The 21,887-nt window shown below is 38.7% G+C and overlaps 1 protein-coding gene across 3 annotated transcripts in view; it reads right to left on the bottom strand.

The window, feature by feature from the left end:
- Nucleotides 1-1,820: 1,820 nt before the first annotated feature.
- The window catches only part of IPO8 (importin 8), a 49,364-nt gene continuing 29,297 nt past the window's right edge, over nt 1,821-21,887 (bottom strand). Inside the window, exons 18-26 of one of the 3 annotated variants that reach the window (XM_038154202.1) lie at nt 21,388-21,513; nt 20,824-20,921; nt 19,696-19,791; nt 18,051-18,271; nt 11,417-11,622; nt 9,762-9,998; nt 8,967-9,083; nt 8,810-8,869; nt 1,821-8,279 (exon numbers count right to left, since the gene is read on the bottom strand). In XM_038154202.1, coding sequence (XP_038010130.1) covers nt 8,847-8,869; nt 8,967-9,083; nt 9,762-9,998; nt 11,417-11,622; nt 18,051-18,271; nt 19,696-19,791; nt 20,824-20,921; nt 21,388-21,513 — 1,124 coding nt within the window. In that variant the 3' untranslated portion in view covers nt 1,821-8,279; nt 8,810-8,846. Of the gene's footprint in view, nt 8,280-8,809; nt 8,870-8,966; nt 9,084-9,761; nt 9,999-11,362; nt 11,623-18,050; nt 18,272-19,695; nt 19,792-20,823; nt 20,922-21,387; nt 21,514-21,887 lie in introns of those variants that run through there. The other 2 variants (XM_038154200.1, XM_038154203.1) reach the window with 2 other exon arrangements.

Below are 21,887 nucleotides of genomic sequence, written 5' to 3'. Positions count from 1 at the left end.
AAGACACAACTCTCGCAGAGCACAGCCACAAGTGCTGCTGAGAGCCCTGTGCCAGCCCACGGCTGTGCTCAATCCCTACACAAACGTGCAGACATTTGGCCCCATTACCACACTTTGCACAACAACCTCTCAGGGCAGGTAAGGTATGCTGTGTAAAAAGGACAGTATGGAGTATTTCTATTTAAAAGAAACTGCTTAAGGCATCCTTAGTTGTTGCAGTTGCACATTGTGCTCTACAAGGTGCTGAGAGATAGAAAGCCAAAGCCAAAAATCCATTATTCATTTACTGATATGACCTTTCCATACTCTGTATTTTGCTCAGAATCTCACTTATGTGACTATGGAGAATTTTCCTGATGTGCACACAATGCCATGTAGCTTGAGCTCTGACAGAAAAAAAAAAATCAGCAGGAAACTGTATGACATTGGGCAAAGTCCCAGTAATTTAATCAAATGGGTAATTAAATTATTTAAATTGTTCATTTAACATACCTGGCAACAAGAGAAAGCAAACACTGATCCTATTTCACCCTTGCTGGGGACCAAATGGAACAAGTTACCATTTTAAGTGACTGGGAGTTAGAATTCAAGAATGTGACTCTAGTCCAAAAAAGATCAACACTGTCAGAGGGCAGGAGGCAGCATAGGAGCCAAATTACTTGGGTAACAAATACACTCTTTAGAGCCTGTTAGGAGTGGCAATCACAACCTGCAACCTCACAACCAATCCAGGATGTTTGTTAATACCTGCAGAGGGGCTTCCCAACCTGCACCCTCACACACGGCACAGATGATACCGTCAGTCATCCGGAGTTCTGCTTCCAATCCATCAGGTTCACTTCAAAGCCTCAGGGGGAATTAGCAATTGGGATGTCATTCATCACCTTGCTGAGAACCATTTTTTCTCCAAGAGAGCTTGTTATATCAGGCAACCCACACAAAATACAATTAAACAGTGTCACTGCTAGACAGATTAAAATTGCGGTTCAATAGTGGAACTCACTGTTGCTGAGCAATTTCATAAATTAAGTATGTTCTGGCAGAGCTTCTGTGGAAGGTATCAGTAGTAATCCAAACACCAGGACCTAGCAAATTGCATGGGTATTAGAACCAGTAGTAAAACTCCCAGGCACTTGTACAAAGCCAGAATTTTAATTTCTTATGCCAGCTGCAACACGTTGCTATGGCTTTGGGCAAACTACACTAATTCAGCCTCCCTAGTTCAAAAACATAGACCACTAAGCACTGCTTTTAGAGAGACAGACTGTGGAGGACACACAGAAGTGGTCCATACAGTAAAGGGCAAGTATTATCAATCAATGCACTTTAACCAACAGTCTACTTCAGCAACTCACCACCAGAGAAATACTCCACTGATACGAATACCAGGCTTGCAGTTCCTGCCTGGAAAAGTAATTTCTTGTCCTGTGGAAGGCTGGTAACTGTGTCTTCTTTATGAATTGCATGCACAGCAGACTGGCTGAAGCTCTGGTGCAGATGACTATCTTCACTAGTTTGATATTTTGAGAATTGTGTTGGGGTGTTCTGCATCAAACATCAGTTATGTTTTCTCGAAGCCAATGTGTGTAAGTGAACAGCTGCCTTCACAAGTCAGAGATTAACAAACAGTGCTACACAAATGCACATATTAACTCTGGATAACACACACATTTGTTTAAGCTTAATTCTCGGGTGTTCTTGCAAAGAAGTTTTATGGCTATATGAAAAGCAGGTATAAAATGCGATTTGGCTCCTTGGTAGGTGGCATGTTACAATTTTTTAAGAAATATTATTCTTCCCATATAAATGCACAACAGATGTAACATTCGACCTAAGCAATAAGATTTATTACTGTTTTTAAAGCAAATTCAGCACAGCTTAAGAGAACACTGTACAGAATTCTTTAAGCTAGGAAGAGGTTCTTCTTGTCATCAATGCATGCTTTGCATTTGTCAGTTCTTGCCCTCAAAGCCAACCCACACTTTAGTATTTCAGGCTTTTTACAAAGGTGATGATCCTGCAATTCAATCTGCTAATGTAGCACATAGCAGGCCCACTCCAGTCACAGCAGTCCTGGGCTCATCTCCTTGCTTTTAGTATCAAAAATGTGCATGGCCTCTTTGGTCTCTTTTTGAGCCCTCAAAACATTTCATGTGATTTATATTAGGCATTATTCCAACAGCACATGCAATCAAAAGTAAGTGTCACACATTGTTTGGCAATGAAAAATAAACATTACAGCTGTGATCAAAGAACATGTCTTGCTTATATTGTCTTACATTAATTTCTTTACCTCATGCACTTTTGTATAAATATTTACGGTTTCATATTTTCTTCAGAAGCCACAGTTCTTCTGTTTTCTAAAAATAACCTGCTTATGCATAATCTTCTTTCAAAGCACTGTTCTTCCTTTTGTTAAATTCATTTCCAAGATGTCTGTGCATAAAAAGTGGTGAAAGATGGATATGTGCAAGTTTACTAACAAACATGTTGAAAATATCTAAAAATGAGTACCAATTCCCAGATAAATACCTTCAATGGTAAACAGTTCTGTGAGAAATTAATAGTCCTCTATGTTATGCAAAAACTTTTACATTTTGTATAAGGGCATGAAACATGAAAATTAAAACATAACTGAGAATAATATAAAATCTCATTTTAAGAAAATTTCTGTTGCTCAACAGCTTTAACTATCAAGTAGTTTCACAGTTTTTGCATTTCACTTCATGTAACATAATCCAGGTGGTCCAGCAGGCAGCCCCTGACCGACACTCTCTCAGGTGAATTCTGCAGCTGACACTGCTGTATTCACATTTGAGAAATCCACGTATCTGGAACTTCAACTCCTACCCCACCATGAACAGAGCCAAACTCTTAAACTGTGAACCTCTATACAGCCCACAAAGAGAATTCTGGCATCAATATACCACTTCCACCTCATTTTTCTGTTATGAACAACTTGTAATCAAAATTGTTTTCTGATCCCAAGATCAAAGCACTGCACCAAATTTGGGGCTGCCCAAGCACACTCTCTTCCCAAAAGCAGGCATGGGACAAAGTTCTTGGACATTGCTCTAGAAGACCCAGGCAACGTAGGGAATGCTGCAGATCTCAGATCATATCAAAAGCATCCCCTCCATTTAGATGGATCCTTTCTCAATTCATCACAACCACATATGCCTGCAGATTCTCTCTGAATTGGTATTCCCCAAAACTATTCTAGTCCAAGAGTAGTTCATCTCCCAGCTCCCTAGACAAAGAGCACTTTCAGTAGCCCTTTAGGAGGTATGGTGATCATCTTTAAGAAAGACTGTAATCCCACTGAGTGTCTCATGTTGGTGATTGCATATCAGTCAGGGCAAGCAGTTTCCAGACTTTTTAAAGGGATGCATCTGATTTCTGCCAGAGAAAAATCACATTAAGTCTTCACCTCTCATGCATGGCTGTCAGTCAGGGTACTGACATCCATACAAATGATGCATATTGTATTTGAAGAGTATCTGTGCGTATTTGCCGTGAGTATCAGAAATAGATCCACAGGCCAGGAAAGTTTTGGCCTGTCCAGTGCCCAAGCACTGCTTTAATTTTCTTTCATTTTTCACTGGTTTTCCCTGATTAGTTTAACAAAAGTAGTAGCAGTGGAAGAGGTGTCCAAAGCAAACAGCTTGGCCTCTTCACACACCCCCTTTACAACATGGTTTTATGCTGAGACTTTTTGGTATCTGGAATAGTGTCTGTCTTCCTTAAACACAATGGGAACATGCATCTCTACTGTATCCCACCCACCTGGGTTAAAACCTGGTATGCTACTTTCATTCCTAAGATCAAGAAGTTCATAGCCATGCCTGCTGTACGCTTTTCTGCAGTGAGGGAAAAATCAATTCTCTGCCTACCTGCAGAGACAGCCTCTTGGACTTGAAGAATGTCCTCAATCAGAAACAGAGATCCTTGAGGAACTGACCACCAGACTGCCAAATATTAACAAAAGATTGACTGGGGCACATCTCAGAATGAGGACTGGGTACTCCATTACATAGTGCATTTTTGTCTATCCTTTGAGCAAATTTCAGTACAAGGTATGGGGATTTCAAAGTGCCCATATTAATGAGTAAATCACAGAAAGGCTCATCAAACCACAGGCACAAGTGAGGGGCTTTTGAAGTTCTGTGTATGTGTGTATGTCAAATGAGAGACTGTTCTACAGTGAGAAATGCAACTGGTAAATTGCATTGCTTCAAGAAAAAGATTTTATAAAAATTGTTTAAGGTTTACCTTTTCAGGTCTTTTGAAAACTCCCTGAAATATCCAATAACATTGTGGCTGACAAACGAAGAAAAGGAGGAAAGAAAAAGAGAGGAAAGCATTCTGGAAACAGGACAGTTAATCATTCATGTTGTCTACAATTCCTTTGGCTCAAGACAATCTCAAGACAGACTCTGGCTTTGTAGTAAGGAAAAAAGTCCTCTACTTTCCTACCATCTCTCCTCTACAATGTATGAAGGAATCCAGAGCCACAAACTGCCAGGACTTCACAGGCAAAGGGCATGTCCTAAAGCAGAGCATTTCATGGCTCCCTCACACCCCACAGGCAGCCTTTTTCCCTAAAGCAAAGAATCTCACAATATCATTTTGTGTGACATTTTTTAAATATTTTGACTTAACATTCCCTAAGTACATTCATTTCAGTCAGATTGTGCACATGTGGGTTTGGGGGGATTGTTGAGGTTTGGGATTTTTCAACCTTTTCCTCAGCTTGATATTCTGCACTCTTCCTGGAGCTGGCCATTGTGATTAAAGATTCTGCTTTGTAATGAAAGCAAGCAATGTACTTCAATGCTGAAAGAGAGACAGCAAAAAGAGGCAGCCAAAACATGTGGTGAATCTTATTTTCCTTTCACAAGTGACAAAACAGCATATGCAGTTCAACACCCAGGATCAGTTAATTTTATCTGGAAAAGCAGCTTATGTAAGTTCACATTTGCTATGACTATAACCTCCATAACACTAATTTCCTATGTAAAGCCACTGTAGTGCCCACACAGATCATCTTTACACTTTGGGATTATGGGCATGGGGCAACATAAGTCACCAGTTATCAGCCTTTGTTTTATTTTGCAATACATTCATGATTCTCTATCCTTCCAATGGCAAATACATCAGGCTTGGTTGGCAGTGCTAGTATCTGATATTCCACGATTACCTCAGCTTCAAAGTGAGACAGTAAATGCACATTTGTGTTACTCTCCCTTTAATATAGTACAAAGCTGGACACAGCTCAGAAAGAAACACCTAAAATCCATTACCTATTTATGATCATGTACAAATGGGTATTTATCATAAAAGAGAACCATATGTTAAAGTGGAGGCCAGAGCCCAATAAATCTTTTTGCATGAAAACCCTTTTCAAAAAAAGGAATAAAATAATTAACATTTGCTTTTGCCAGTAGAAACATTTGCTCATGAATCTTCTGGGAAGGGAAAGGCATTTAACCTTTTTACATGCCATTCCCTCAGACATCTCTGACTCCAATGCAAAATAGACAACAAAGAGTCCCAACTCCACAATGCTGATTAAACTCTTGTATGAAACATCTGGATGAAATTTTCTTGGCAGCTGATTTGAAAAGTATACAAGAAGCAGAACTAGGGAGCAGCCATAGTTCAGCTTAGTGACACCAAGATGATGCTATGCAAAAGCAGATTTTACCTTGAACACATCAACTCCTAAATATTAGCCTGTGACTGTGCAAGCAACCTCATTAGCAGAAGAAAAATAAATCCATCTTCTACTCTGCATGCCAGTATAGAGAAGGCAAATGGGCGTTGAAAGAAACCTAACTTGACAGTCTTGTTTCTTTTAATAAAATAATAAAGGGCTTAAACAGTTTACCTGCCTAATACCTAACTTCAATCGACAGGTAAGAGAGAAGTCACCAATGCCCTTAACTTCCAAAAACCATTTATTAAATTTGTGAATGATTTCAAAACTTCTGTGGTTTCTGACAAAGTCCCCAACAAACTGGATGTATTGCTTTCCTACTTACTGTCAGTACACCCCCAGGCCTAAATTAGGGAGTGACCTGTAATTTTTATAACCTGACATTCAAAATAAAGGATATCTTGGCCCTCTGCTGCTTGACCTTAAAGAGCCTGTCCGGTGCAGCTCAACAGACTGTTCCTTTTTAGAAGTACAGACCCTGGAACTCTCACCATTTCCACATGTACAACAGGCCTAAAAACAAGACATTTTCACTGTTGCTATTAACTAAGCAGCATCAGTGAAAAACCTACATGAACCAGGCCAACTTTACTCTGTAGCTGCTGGGGAAAGGGAGGCAAAAAAAAAAAGAAAGAGGAAGGAGCAGCACAGAAACAGCCTTAGAGTCTGACAAAAAGGTACAGGAAACAGGAAAGCGTAGGGAACACTCTGCCCCACAGCTGCCAGGCTAGGAAAATTCCAGAAGGAACGGGCAGAGATCCTCTGGCCTTTTCCAGGAGCCAAGGCACAGAGTGCTTCAGATTTATCAGACTCACCCAGAATGACAAAATGAAAGCTTCAGCACTGCACAGAGCCAGCAGTCTGTAATTTACTGTAGTTGTGGAAAATTTGAAGGGGTATGGGAAAGGCTTTGACTTTTTATTTGGGACACTGCTGTAAAGAAACAGATTATTAGTATGTGTTTAAAATTGATTGGTGAATATTTTTAAATCATAAAGAAATTAACACAGAGACAAAATTTGGTCTAAACATTTTATCTCCAATCCAAAGTTCACATTCTAAAGCACCCCTACTGCTTTTTGCTACACCACTGTGATCCCAGTAGACCTAAAGGAGGGGCACCTACTCAAATTAGTACTGCTATCACTTCCTCTCTAAATGAACTTCTCCACAAACACCTTGTCCTATAGAACCCTTTAGGTTGGAAAAGACCTCTAAGGTCATCAAGTACAACTGTTAACCCTGTGTTCACTGCAAAACCCTGTCCCTAAGTGCCCCATCTATGTGTTGCTTAAACACTTCCAGGGATGTTGATTCTTCCCACTTCCCTGGGCAACCTGTCCCAATGTGTGACCACCCTTTCCATGAGGGAATTTTTCCTAATATCTAGTCTAAACCTTCATTGGTGAAACCAGTCTTCAAAATTCAGGAAAAAAATCTGTCAGAAGAAATTTTAGCATGGAACAAAAACAACTAACTGCAGTGCAGACCAGAAATACAATCACAGGGTGTAACAGTAAGAAGTAAGTTTGAAGCTGTTCATCTTCTATCAAAATAAATAAAATATTGCAAATATTTTGTACCACATTATTCAGTACTACCACTGGAATGGTAATGAATGAAAAAAAACCAGAAGAGATTATCCCATGTATAATCCAACATTCATCAATACTAGCAGAAATAAGCTGTCATGTAGAACATCCACATGAGAGGGCCACACCATTTGTCCAGGCAGGAGCTAATATTGATTTGGATTTAGGGTAGCCACCTGCCAGGCAAGCCACTCTAACTCAAGCAAATTGAATTCATGGCTAAGAGAAATAATTTAAGACTACTGCATCAAGGGAAAATCTGCCATTTTGTTAAGACCCTTTGACATAACCAGTGTATGCTCTGCAACTCCAACACACATCTCCCTCTACACATTTGGTCTGCACCAAATAGAGAAGGTGTGCTAATATTCTGAATCCAGCAATTTGTATGCAACCAACAAACAATTAAACCGAGCAGTAAAAAGCAGGTGATTGGAAAACATGGAACCAAGGCTTACAGTATATCAAGAAATGTCCTTACACTTAAAAAATTATAATGCACTCCAAAATCCATTTGTTCAGGCAATCCATGTACAACAGAAGGCACTGTTATCCATATGAATCTATCAATTCTGCACAGCAAAAACCTGAGAAGTGCAACTCAATTAGATGCAGCCTGGCCCCTCCCGGTCATCCAGGTTCCTCAAGGACGAACATTTCCTTTCAGTCCATCAAATTATAAAAACACCACAAGAATTTGTACATTACAGTAGCTGGTTAGAAAGAGCATTCTGATGGGGGAAGCACACTGCTATTTCCCAGAAAACCTTCAGCAGCATTAAATTTCCCTCCCCTATCACTCAGAAGTCACGATGATTTCAAGAAAATGTAATGATGAGACCCTTCCCATTGACCTTTGTAGCCGATCCTTCAGTTGCCACCAGGAGTATTTCCAGCAAAACTAAATGCTGTGATCAGTCCTTTGTTGTCAAATGTGTAGCCACTTTGCTGTTCTATTGTCTTAGTCTCTAGAATTCAAAGAAAAAGGATATGAGAAATAGTCTACAGAGAACACATTTGTCAGAGACAATACGGCTCAACTACAAGTGCAAAGTTATGGCAAAAACTCTCAGCTGAGTTAAAATTTCATTCCCTAAATGCAATGAAAGGAGTAAATTATAATCAGGTTTTCTCTGAAGGCATAAATGTGCACACCTCTACAACAGAGTTGAGAAATTATTCCTTTACCGAATCAGTCTACGCTACACTATTCTTTCTGTTTAAATCTGAATTTATTTTCCATGATGCAAGCTTTCCACACATCTAAAATGTCACACTAACTGCAAGGCAACATAAGTAGTTAAAAAGTTAGAAAACCGTTAAACACATAATAACCAATAGTAATCTTCATCAAATGCCTGGCTGCTGATAGATATTGCCCTAATTTGTTCTTCAATTCAAATGTCAGATTGTGTAAAACTAGTTCATACCCTGTTGAAAAAAAACAGCAGCACAAGTCAATGAGAAGGCAATTAATTAGAAACAACAGTAAACTTACTCTGAATACACACACTTCCAGGCAAGGAATAACGTAATCATGATATCCTGCTCACGCTTCCTAGAAAACGTTAATTAGCACAGAGGAGGTTGTTACAGATTAGAAGCAGTTCCAACATCTCTGCAAGAGCTGAAAGGGGCCCAGGGAAGTGACTCACCTGCAGCAGTTCTCCGGTGCTCTGCTAATGTGTAGATCTCCTGCAGCTGCTTCTTCTGATCCTCGCTCAACGGCGCGGTCAGAGAATGGTACCAGGCTGCATCCCGGCTCTGCACCGCTGTCAGGGCAGCAAAGGAGGAAAAGTGACCATCAGCTTACATACAAGTTCATTTCAGAATAACAAACTGAAACACATGGAAATTCTGGCTGGTTTTAAAACAGAATCTGCACCGCAAAACAAGATCAGTATTCCTGTCAGTTTTCTTTGCAAAGAATTCCCACTCTAACAGAGGCAATCCATTTTGGGGAACTTAATTACATCCTCTGCTATCTGAAACAGAAAGTTAACCATGTGGCCATTATTCACGGACAATGTGAATTGAATCTTCTCGTTTAAAACTCATATGAAAACTAAAAGCAACAGGATTAGTGAAACATGAAAGGGAGAAAATAAATTCTCCATTAACAGCAAGAAGGTGACAAATATTTCTCTATATTTGAGTCCCTCTAGTGACCAAGCCCCACTTATTTACGCTATGATTGAAAAATTGTGAGGGAGAATGTGAAGAGAATTAATCTCTGGCTCTATTTGCAACCATTTGTTTTTTGCAGCACTAGTAAGCCAAAAAATCGTAGGACTAACATTAGAAAGCAAGATCACATTTTACCATTTCAGTAATCTAAACCATTACTCGTAACAAAGAAAAGAGTTTTCCCCAGTGATGACCATAAACATCTTCAAATTATAACATGATTTCATCATGTTATATCATTCTACCAACCAGCAAAAACATACTCAGAAGTGCTTGTGTAAAAAACTGGTATTCATCAACACCATTTTCAAGGTCAAGAGGTGTGCTGAACCCTTCAAGAGCAGTCTCCTCCAATGCATCTTCATCCCAGTCATCATCATCATCGTCGTCTTCATCCTCTTCCTCTCCACCTCCAGCACTGCCACCTCCTCCTCCACCGTGGTTCTCTTGCATTGCCTGGCTCACTTCATTTGTCTCATCCTCATCGCTTGGTATCTCTTCTGCAAAAGCATTGATATGTTTTGTAAAACAAAGTTTAAAACTATAAGGAAACAAAATGACTGATGAATTAAAAACAATTAGTAAATCTAGGTTTTGGCTGAAAAGGCTATCATCTGTTAACACCCCTTCCCCAAAATCTTAAGTCTTATGCTATATGTTAAAATGTTTCCTGCATTCAAGATCGGTTAAACTTTTGTTTCTATGCAGACTCGAGGAATGTGGAATGCCATCTTTTTTCTTCTTTCATTTATGCAGTCTTTGTGCAATTATAGGGTCCAAAATTTTTGAGGAAATGTCTTCCAAGAAATGGTCCATCACTCTGCTTTTAAAATTACAGAGACGTGCACAGAATTCCCAAATGCTCATAAAGCCATGAGAAATCCATCTGTAGACCAACTGTATGCCTTCTCCTCTTGCGTGTTGCCTTATTTGAACAACTTAAACCAACACGTTAAGTTGGTGTTACCTTCCATTCTGCTTATGAAACGATGACCCCCTGAAATAAATGCAACTACAACCTGCAATTCTAAATTTCTTTTTCTTACTTAAGGAAAAGTATTTCTGACTTATAATCAAGATTTTAAAAAACCAAAACCTTCATTTCCAAACCTGCAGCTCTTCCTGTGTTAACCGTTTAGAAAGAATAAAGATGACTATAGATGCAGGAAGCAGGGACTGAATCACAGGACAAAGACTTGAACATTCCTGTGCTGTTTCCATACTGTATTCCTATGTATTGAGAAGAATTCTGTGATTCCATTACAGAACAATTATAGGTGAAATGTGAGTGGATTACATAATCTGCTAACATCCAATCTGATTTTCAGACCTCAAAACATCTACTCCTTGTCAAACACATTTGCCTGCAATGCTGTGGATAATTCTCTGCCCTCAATTCACTCTATAAGGCATTCTTTGATGTTTTTTCTCTTCTGGCAGACACAGAGAGGCCTATGTGCTCAAGGTACCTCTGCTGTCTCAAACCCTACTCTGCAAACAACCTTACATTTGGACAAAGAAGACCTGCCAGGATCTCCTTCAAAATTCAATCAAAAATGTCTTTCAAACAGCTGGGTAGTGGAACAGCTTCTTTCCAGGAGTAAGAATATACCTAGTGGAGTCCTGGCAAACTCCTGCTGCCTATGTGAGAAGACAGTATATTCACAACCCAGAAGAGTACACCTGAAAGTTACTCTTGAACCAATACAACCCTTTCACAAAATGTTAGCTGTTAACACCTTGAAACCTTTTGATTACACTTTGGGAGGAAAAATCAACTCTTAAGATGGTATTTCAAGCACCCAGTAAGCCGAGCTATTTTCAGCAGACTAATGAGTCTTAAAAATGAACTGCAATTTCTTACCCCCTTTAAATTAAATCCAGACAAAATCCACAATGTGAAAAGGGGAGATTTTACCATTATCTTCTGCAAAGTGTTTTTCATCTTTAGCATGATCCTCGTGTTCTGTGAGCTCTCGTGAGGCGCAAACTTGTTTTAAGCCCAGGAAGAGGAGGAGGATTGAAGGAACAATCTGGGCAGCCACAGCATCCACTGCAGGTGGTCGGTTCTGCAATTCCATTAGGATGCTCAGTCCTATTATACACATCTTTCTGTCATGGAGTCTGAAACAAGACACAATTATTAGACAAAAACAGATTTTTCATTGCAAGGATATATAGAGAACATTAAAATCCTGGTGCTTGACATGGCAGAAGACAATGTCTCAGAGGCTATGTTCAAAGATCCTACACAATTTTCTTCATTCTGAATGCAAGTTTCCCACTGAAAAGTACTCGTCCAAGAACAATTAAACATCTTTCAAGCACTGGTCAAATTCCTGGAGCAACTTTTTCTGATTACCAAACGCAAAATTTGTAATGCTAAATAAATACTGTTTAATAATTATGTAGACTATCTTGTCTTTAATAAAGCATTTGATACAGATTATCATTATTAAATAGGATGGAAAATTAATTTGCCTTGCCTTTGATAGCAGTACTGTTTCAGGGATGGAAATTGGCAAAAATTATTAGTGAAGAGCAATGATAAGCAGGAATGCATTGAAAAGCAGGGTGCATTTATGGAATGCCCCAGGGACAGCTGAAGTTAAATTATGAGAAGTCCATCAGAATGGCTGTCTTATACACATTTCAATATACAATTTCTAGTGCTAACTTGAGACACATTGCTAACCCTGCAGCAGGGAAATAATTCCATCTTATCAAGAGTAACTGGCAGTATACTCAAACTGGAAACTTACAAATGAGTAGACCTCCAGTAAAACAAACTGAAGACAATTGAAGGGAAAGAAATTAATTGAATTAGTAGCAGAAAGATTTTTATGGGACCACAGTCAGGAAACTAGTTAAGAACCTATGCTCTTAAACATAAGAATTGATTTTCACTTCCAGAAACAGGAATTTCTGCAAATAAGATGGAAAAAAAAATCTCTAAATGCCTCTGCAGATACTCTCTGGTTCTCCTTTACTGGAAACATCATAAGTATTCAACTTGGAGCTCACATTACAGTATTCTGGGCTTGAGAGGAGCTTTTTTGTTTGAACTATTCAATTTGATGCTGACAGCTTCTGCGCAAGCCTTCTGCAGCAAAACCTAGAGAAACCAAGCAACCCTCCAGAGCTGGGAGAAAATGGCCATCCTCTAAACTCTTGGGACACTTCCATTACTGAACCAGTTTTACCTTGGAATGAAGGGAATACAAGTTGAGAGAGAAGAAATAAGATGGACACCACTGGCTGCAATAAAGCTCACAGGGGACTACCAGCTCAATCCACCACTTCAAAAATCACTACAGAGATACAGCTTTTCAGTGCTTAGTATTTCATTACCTAAGTTCCTATATAACATGCTACTGAACTATTATATCCTTTAAGTAACACAAGTGATCCTGTATTGCAGCTTTCTAAACTTTACTTGTGCTTAAACAAGGTTACAGATCTTGAGGGATTTCAAGACACCTCCCATGTTGTTAGTCCTGTTAGGGTTTACTGAAGTGATTCATTCTCAAGAGTAGTTGACAACAAAAATAAATTATATATGACCATGCAGAACACTACAATCCCAGCAGACCTTCCAAGAACAACAAAGTCAACCAGCATATCAAATGACACACTTTGTCCCATTGGGTTTGGCTGCTTGGTTACACGTGTTGAAAAATGCACCAAAGCGCAAGCAGAAACGCAGCGCTCCTGTGACCATAATCCTCCTTTTCAGATGGCATGGGTCACAAAAGAGGGCACACAAACCAGGAATGAGACAGAGGAACAGGGTCTGCTTTCATGAAAAAAAAACATAAATCCCTTACTCCTCTCAGCTGAAATTACTTACTCCTGCATGTTAAAACCAAGCCATTTGCTCTCATGCTGACACTTTGCAGACCAAAAGCCAAGCTAAAGATAATGCTATATATAAATGAAGGACAGCTGTTATTTGGAGAGTTATCCTTAGTGCAAGTACAAAAAAACCTTTCTCTACCTCCTCTTTTTGTTAGCACTGTCATCTCAGTGCAACCAAAGCTCTGTAATCTATGCACAAGATTTCTATTCTGCATATTGACACTGGGAAGCCATGACATTTCTTCAAGACCCAAATGTACAAAGAAACTATTTCAGCCACATGCACCAGAGTAAATGAACAACTCTTAGCACTATTTTTTAACATACATTAGAAAAAGCTACCATTGCACAACACAAATTGCAAAAGGCAACAGTAAAATGTAAAAAAAAAAAAAAATCTTAGTAATTAATGGCTTAGCTTCATATTAAATTATCATTTTGGGACACCAAATCAAAGTACAAGAATGAAGCCCTGCTGTTTGAAAGGGAGTCATCATTGGGAAGCAGCCCAAATGACCAAAACCCACAGCATATTTGTCATGCTCCACTTTAAAGCTGCTAAAGAGTGAAGTTGCAAGAATGAACACAAGTCTTCAGAATATGCATGTTATTAGAAGGCCCTGCAGGACAGCAGAAATTCAGGCATTGAGCCATCTTTAGGGAACCTGAGCCAGAAGGAGACTTTTCTTTCACCTGCCAGCAGAGAGAAACAGCAGGAAAAGCATCTGCCTTGCCTGAAGTTCAGTATTCTACTATACCCCAGCTGTATTAAGGACTGAACAAGCAAAATGGAGTTTTATATATTTTCATAATAGCAAAGAATGGCTTCAGGACCATTCCACTGCTATCAAAAGGCTCATTATTTCAGCACCCTTCCATCAGCTCAAGGGAGCCTGAATATGATTCTCCTTAGTAATTTGTGCTTTGAGATCTGTACTTATTTGCTCAGAAGCACACAATAGCCCTCCCCAACAATCAGGGACTCTGCTTATTCCTCAGTGGTTTACCAAGCCTGGAGTGTTAAACACACAACACACAGCACTGCAATGCACGACTCCAAGCCACGGCTATTTTTAACAAGCTGTGTGTGGTCCTCATAATCTGCAGGACCTCCTCTTGCTAACACATATTCCTCCAATTCAGCACAAAGGATTTTAAAATCTTTTGTATTTTAAACCAAGCTAAAAGTATTTCAGAGAAAAATAGCTAAGCCTGTCCTTTTACTGTGAGAATCAAGTTTCTTTGTATTACATCAATCCAGTTCCTGGACAAACTGCAAATAATTAGTCATTTCCTTCTAGCTGCAAAGTTGGAACCAACATAAGACTGGGATTTTTATATACAACTCTGAGAAACCTAGGATTTTTAACTACTCAAACTCCTATCAAATATATAACCCTATTCAGCTTCAAAAAACCCAAAAGCACTTACTGAGGGTTTTTTTGAAGCAAGTGAGATTTTTCTTTCACCCTAGTTACCACAGAAGAATTTTTAGTATAAGAATAAGTCATGCAGATGTTTCACCCAAACCTCAGCTGTCAGTAAAAAGGTAGAAAGTGGTAAGTAGCAAATGTTTCTGCAAGAGGCTTTCCAGTGTGAAGCTATTGCAGAAAGCATTTAGAAATACCTACAATATCCTGTGGCATATAGGCTGTATCAGCACACAACCACAGATACGTGGTTCCAGACTTCCACTATGACATACTGAATTTATGCACAGTCTTACAAGGAATTCTGAGTTCTCCTTGCCTGGCTAATTTTTAATATGCCAACTTTTTAACACTTTTTCAATAGTTTCCATGGTTTTAATAACATGGAAGAACAGCTACTTATCTTACCATAACTGCTTTTCCCCTGCATTTTTCCCATAGATTCCATCTCACATGTTCACACGTGCTGCTCCAGAAATACTGCATTCTTTTGGCAAACACCAATGGCCCCAGCCTGAGCTTGTGCAGCCATGCACCACCCTACTGCTGGCAGAGCACAATCTGTGGGGACCAAGACTTCACAGGAACAGAAGAAAGACATTGAATCATGGAATGGTTTGGGTTGGAAGGGAAACCAAAGGTAATCTAGTTCCAACTCCTCTGCCATGGGCATGGACACCTTCCACTAGACTAGGTTGCTCAAAACCCCATCCAGCTTGACCTTGAACAGTTCCAGGGATGGAGTGTCTATGCAAGAGTGTGAGATTTATGTGGACAAGGCATCTTGAACAGCCACTGTCACTCCCACATTCCAGATTTCCTGCATAGCTGACAAAGAAATGACAGCATTATTCGCCTGGTCCTTTACATCTGGAGGTGGATCTACTTTGATCTTGTTCAGTTTCCTTAGGATCTGTGAGTTTACCAAATGATTTGAATCTGGGCCTAAAGCTGCCTCTTAATGGAAAGTAAGCTAAGTGTAAACCAAAAAAACAAATGGCAGCCGATGAGAAAAAGGGCTGTACAAATAAAGGTGTCCACTGCTCCCTGATGAAGACATGAACTTGTTAGGGGGGGACCCAAGAAAGGGTTTCAAGAACACCACATTTTTTTGCACTTCTGTGTTTTCCTGTTCAGTTAGGCCTCTGAATCTGGGGCTCCTTTAATACTCCTAAGAAAACAAATGGTCTGCTAGAAGCAGTGCTCTCCTGAGGCAAAGGGAGGAAGTCCCTTACAGCACATCACAGTGCCTCCCCAGCAGTACTACAACAAAGCCCTACCCTACATCTGGAAGCCACAAAAAGAGGAGACAGCACAGAAGGGAGAGTGACTTTTAGATTTAAGCAATATTACAGATAATTATTTCTCTGCTGGTAGCAGCAGATCAAAGAGAGATTTCTAACCCTCTGCTGCCATTCAAGTGCAGTCTGGGTAGAATGAAGGGCATGACAACCGCGTGCTTAACTTTTCATTTTCACAGGCTTTGTTAACCTTTGTCTCGGCTCCAAATATGAGTTTATTTCAACAATATTTCAGTAGCTGATGCTTTTTGAAGAGCAACACAGAAGAACTGAAAATTTAGCTGTGGCTCACAGTACTATTTGAGATTGGAGCCTAGTCAGACCCTAATATTTTTCCTCTCTGAATCTGACTAGCTTCTCACTGAATGCTCCAGGATGAACTGTTTCACATATAAATCTCTTTCAGTTTACCATCTGTAAGCAATATCTTCTTTCCTACAGTCTCTGTATTTGCTCAGCATGTGATACGTAGTAGAAAAAGAATGAAAGCACAAAGAGATGAAGCTCAAGAACTTTGCTTCAGCCATAAAAGAAAACTGGTACACGGAAATCCTAAAATGTCTTGCCCTTTTCTAAAACTGGTAGATATAAAAATAATTTAGCAATTAACAATAATATTACCACAAGGTGTGGAAGAAGCAACTTAAGGAAGACATCCATCTAAGCCTATCCATACACCTGCAGGCAGATGTCAGCCTCCACTAACAAAACAAAACTCAAGCAGGAAGGTGAGAGGTAGCTGTTAACTACATCTGTCTGCTTTGCCCTTAAGTGGATTTGAATCTCACAGTTAAGACACCACATCTCAGCTGAGAGGCAAGCACTGGCCTTCACCTCTGCTCAGCATCACCTGCAAGCTTTGCTAGGTGATGACAGGCTTTGCTCCCCTTCATTAACTTTACAAATGCTCAGGTCCTGCCTGAGTGCACACCAGTGCAGCACACACACATTCAAGGGAGGTCACAGTGATGTTTAAGTTCAGCAGAATGCTAAGAAGTCAATGGCACAAAGATAAATATGCAAGTTGATTGTGAAAATTCATTTAAAATCAGAAGTGGGGTTCACTGCAAAGACTAATATTTTTTTAATTAAATGGAGCAGTTAAAAATAACAACAAAATACAGAACAGAAAGTTTGTACACAGTGTTTCAGATAAAAAGTTAACATGTTGTTTGTTATAAATGACAAATATAGTTACTGGCTTTCTCATCTATGTATTAGCTTTTGCAAGCTATTATTGATCACAAAGATTCTGATATAATACAAATTGTAATTCCTTTTAACTGCTTTTTGGTATAATATAATCTGTCAGTTTATGTATGTACTGTATAGCTTATATAAATAATAGTGTGATAAATATACATTATATCTTAGGCCTTAGCATAGTACTAAAATGAAAACTGAGTAATGTATTAAAATGCTTTCATTTGTGTAACTAGCCCAGATAATGGTGTGAAATAGCTAGGTTGTTTCTCACATTTGTGAACCATCTTATCTGAATGATAACAGTGACAAGAACCAGGACATCAAGAGAAAAAAATTTAACACTGACTCTCCATTATTAAGAAGTGACAAACCAACAGAATGGAGCCTCAAGAAGAAATAAAATATATTGAATTAATCTACAAGATGGCATGCAGACAAGACAAAGGTTAAAACCTTTTAAAAGCAAAAGAGTTCCTAGAACATGTAAACTCACAGGAATGTTTGAATATATATAAACTCTTATGAATATGCATGTACCCCTGTAACATAGCAGGATATAGAGAACATTGTTTTAAGCTATCAGTGTGCTTTTGGCAGATTGCCAAGCACCCTAGTGCTGGACATTGTCCCTTTTATCCCTTATGAAACTTTCAAAAGTTTTCAAGAGTGATCATAGTTTCTCACATTGTTGAAAACCAGCTGGTCAATATTGAATATTGTAAAAAATAAAAAATAAAAAAAAACCCTCAATACTTGCCCAAAAAAACAGTCTGTGTCATTCATCCACTGGTTTATGAACTGTGCAGTGATGGGCTCAGGATTGTGTGGAAATCTGATGTTCTCCAAGGTGTGCAAAAGTAGGTCAGGATTGTAGTAGAGTGCCGCTATGGCAACTTGAAGACACATGGTACGGAGCTCACTTGTTTTAACTCCTCGAGTCAAGCGCTCCAGAACAGCCTCCACAAAGAGGGGAATACACTGGGCACAAAAGAAGACAAAATGAAAAGGAAAGGAAAAAAAAAAAAAAAAAAGTCATTAGACATGTTGCCAGATTATACAAAATTTTGTAACACTTTTACCAGAATTATGTCCTGAGTTATCTGAAGTTCAGGTATAGAAGAAAGGAACATGTTCCTTTCACTTTCTAGCCTCCAATCACGCGCTTATAAATCTTCCCCAAAACAGCTCTTCTCTGAGCTAAAAATTGCAGTGTTATTCTGAGCACAGGGGAGAGTATTTGGGGCCATTTGCTAGAGTTTGTTCTAGCATGTGGAAAAGAGTTAGAAAAAAATTCAGACATTCTCATCTTTGAAGAAAGATTCTAAACTATTTCAAAACTAACAGGCATTAGAACTTAAACTACCTAAATTCGTAACATAGTTAGATGTTTTTCCTAACAAATATAACGTGATGTTAAAATTTTTATAGCAGTTTAAAACGAGTTTATTCAGACAAAAGCAAACATGCACAAATTTCTAAACAATGAAATAACATCTTCTAAACACACATATATTTCAATGGACAAATTTATACTTTACAAAAATTTGGGACACATTATGAAAATTTTAGTTTATGAGTTTCAGTTCAGTGCGCAACCATTTCAATTCACAGAATTGTACAGCTCAATTAAGTCTTCCACCACATATTTATTTCAATGCAAATACATTGAAGTCACTTTAAACTCTTCCAGATTTCCTTTAAAAAACCAAACCTTTCAGAGAACATTTATATCTTCAATTACTTCAGGTTTACCCCAGTAAAGTTGTATCACTTTCAGTGAAATTACCTGAAAACTTATCACTGAAATCCATGGATTGCACTGTGGCAACATCAAACATGATATGTCAAGGTAATTTAGGCTCATTACATGAGTCCAGAATTTGGCCCTTAATAGGAAAAAGACTACTTTCTAAAAAGGTGTTCTAAGAAAGTCTGGAAAATTGTGTTTATGTTTCTCTCCGCAATCACAATCAAGCCATGTTAAAAAATCTGCATTTCCAAATGCACTTAGTAATTTAAAACATCAAAAAGTTCCCATAGCTTGGAGAAACAACAGTAGTCGGATATGTACAGTTAACCTCTCAGCCACAGTAGTTTTAACTATGTGTTTTGCATCAAAAGGGAAATTCTATTAAGAGAAAGCCAAAAGCTACAATCTTGCACAACATACTGTATCCTTATAATTCAGTCCATATCCATTTTGTGGTCACGCCCACCAACATCTTGCCTCAAAACCAAAAAGCCCCAACCTTACAAACTTTCCTGAGTTCATTTACTTCTTTCTGTCTTTCTCCCTCAAATTCTGTACATTTCCCTCAAATTCTATAATTGCAGCTGTTTCTCTCAGGAGTCATGGATCATTACAAAGCAATAAAAGAGAAAACCTGTTCAATATGTATCACCTGGTCAATACCCCGTCCTTTGCACTGAAGAACAATCACTTCTAGGAGTTTGGCTGCATGGCACTCTGCATCTTCCCCTGCATCTCCTGTCAGTACCTAACAATCAGAGTAACAGTTTAATTTATCAGTAATCACTGACAACACTGAAAGCAAGTGCTCCTGTGCCTGCATACATCCAAAAATCTCTACACAGCATATACATATGTATTCATGTTAAATTTTGTGAGGAATTAAGACATATAATTCATCTCTACAGGACATAAACAAGGATAAGCAGCTAAAGGTGAATTTTAAAAACGAGAAGAAATTACTGTAGTTCTTAAAGAATGTTTTATTATTTATATGTCCTCACTTTCCTTTTTTTAGAAAGAAATGTCACTTATAAAAATCACTGATGTTTTCCACACGGTGTTTCAAATTTTTCACTTTAATTCTAATAGTTACTGGCAGATTACCAGCGTGGCAAAGTGAAGTGCTACGCCTAGGCTAGTTTCTGATTAAGAACAAGATGTATGCAATCATTCTGTGTGTAGGCACATACAAATGAAACTGAGTGCTTCATCTCAATACATTTCAACCCCATGGTCACTGTCAATCAAACCTGACAAAAGAAGCAAAATTTTCACAATCAAATACATACTCCAAGTTTCTTAAAAATAAGCAGGTAGCTAAATGCCTAACACTCTCTAATGCCCCAAATCAGAGGAGGACTGCAGCATGACCTCATACTTTATTATACATGAGAGACTCAGCATGAAAGAGAAACAAGATAAATGTAGGAAGAACTTCAAATGAGTTCGCACCTTAGCTGACAACCAGAGTCCAACTGCAAGATACAAAACCCAAGGAAATCAGGCTTCATTAATTCCCTACCTACCAAAATAGCTCTCCATGGAAGAGAGTCAAGACGAAGAGCAACTTTCTCCCACACAGCTTTTCGCATGTAATTTTCTTAAAGCATGTCACTTAAAATGTGTGAAGGTGCTGCTTGTGCTCAGAACTGAGTCAAGACCAAAATTCACTTAATTCTGAAATGCTTGGCCACCACGGGGCATGTTCAGGTCACTCAGCTCTTCCTGGTTGTTATGAACCAGTAATAAGAATAACAGTAAGAATCAGAAGCCTTACCTTTTTACACATAGAGTAAATTATTTCTAAATGCTTTGGGTTAGACAGTAAAGTATCAGTGTCAATGGTCACATAATTATGCAAGAGAGGCATCATATCTGCAGAACAGGGAGAGCAAAAGAGAAAAAAGTTATAAAAAGTGCTAACCAGAGAGGTAGTCCTAAAGGGGAATTCATTAGCTGATATTCTTGAATAGGATTGGAAATTCAAACTCTGCGGAAGTCTTTTCTGGAAGAATTCTTCATAAAATGCACTATGCAGGGTGCATTCCTGGAACTGGAGTAGGACTCCATTTTAATTCATCAATCTGTAGTTTCACATTAACTTTGAATATTCAACGTTCTTTGAGCTCAGGACCCCTACAACAACTGATCACACTGACAGATTTGAACATGCTTCTCCTACTTAAATACCTCCTGTTACACTCCCACACTAAAGAGACGGGCAGGGCATGACTCAAATACATGATCATTTTAAACCATGACACTAAATGGAAGAGACCCTTATCTGCTAGAGACGAATTCTCAAACAGTAAAAATATCACTAGAACAGAAGTGACTTTACCTGCAAAGTATTCAAAGCAATCCTGCTGGAAAACCTCGTACAGAACGCCTAAAAGCTGCCACATCTGAGGTGAAATCATGTGGCAAGTTAAGCTGAAGGCCAAGGACAGAATTTCTTCATAAAACTCTGCAAAAGACAATTTGAAGCAGGGTGCTTTAAAAAAGAATTTAACTTGAAAATACCTTGAAACCGACTCCTGAGTAATGTAACAACTAGAAGACAGCAATTAGAAACTAAATCGTACATAGAAAAATAAAACAAATTGTAAAAGACTCTTTCAGACAGGCCTTGTGCTGGCTATAGTTACGATGGTGTGCATAGTTTTCCACTATAAATACACACCAAAAAAATACACCAGTAGCACATTAAAGACAATGCTTCTAATTGATTTACTGAAAAATATATTTTTTCCTCGGTCTTTGTTTTTTCTGAAAGGCCTTATCACAAAACTGTAACTTTCAGTGCAGCATACTGATGAAGCAGTAATTTAATTGCAGACC

The sequence above is a fragment of the Motacilla alba genome, chromosome 1A (assembly GCF_015832195.1).
Source record: "Motacilla alba alba isolate MOTALB_02 chromosome 1A, Motacilla_alba_V1.0_pri, whole genome shotgun sequence".
Classification (NCBI taxonomy): Eukaryota; Metazoa; Chordata; class Aves; order Passeriformes; family Motacillidae; genus Motacilla; species Motacilla alba.
Note: the sequence above shows the minus strand (reverse complement) of the source record. Positions and strands in the feature narration are given on the sequence as shown.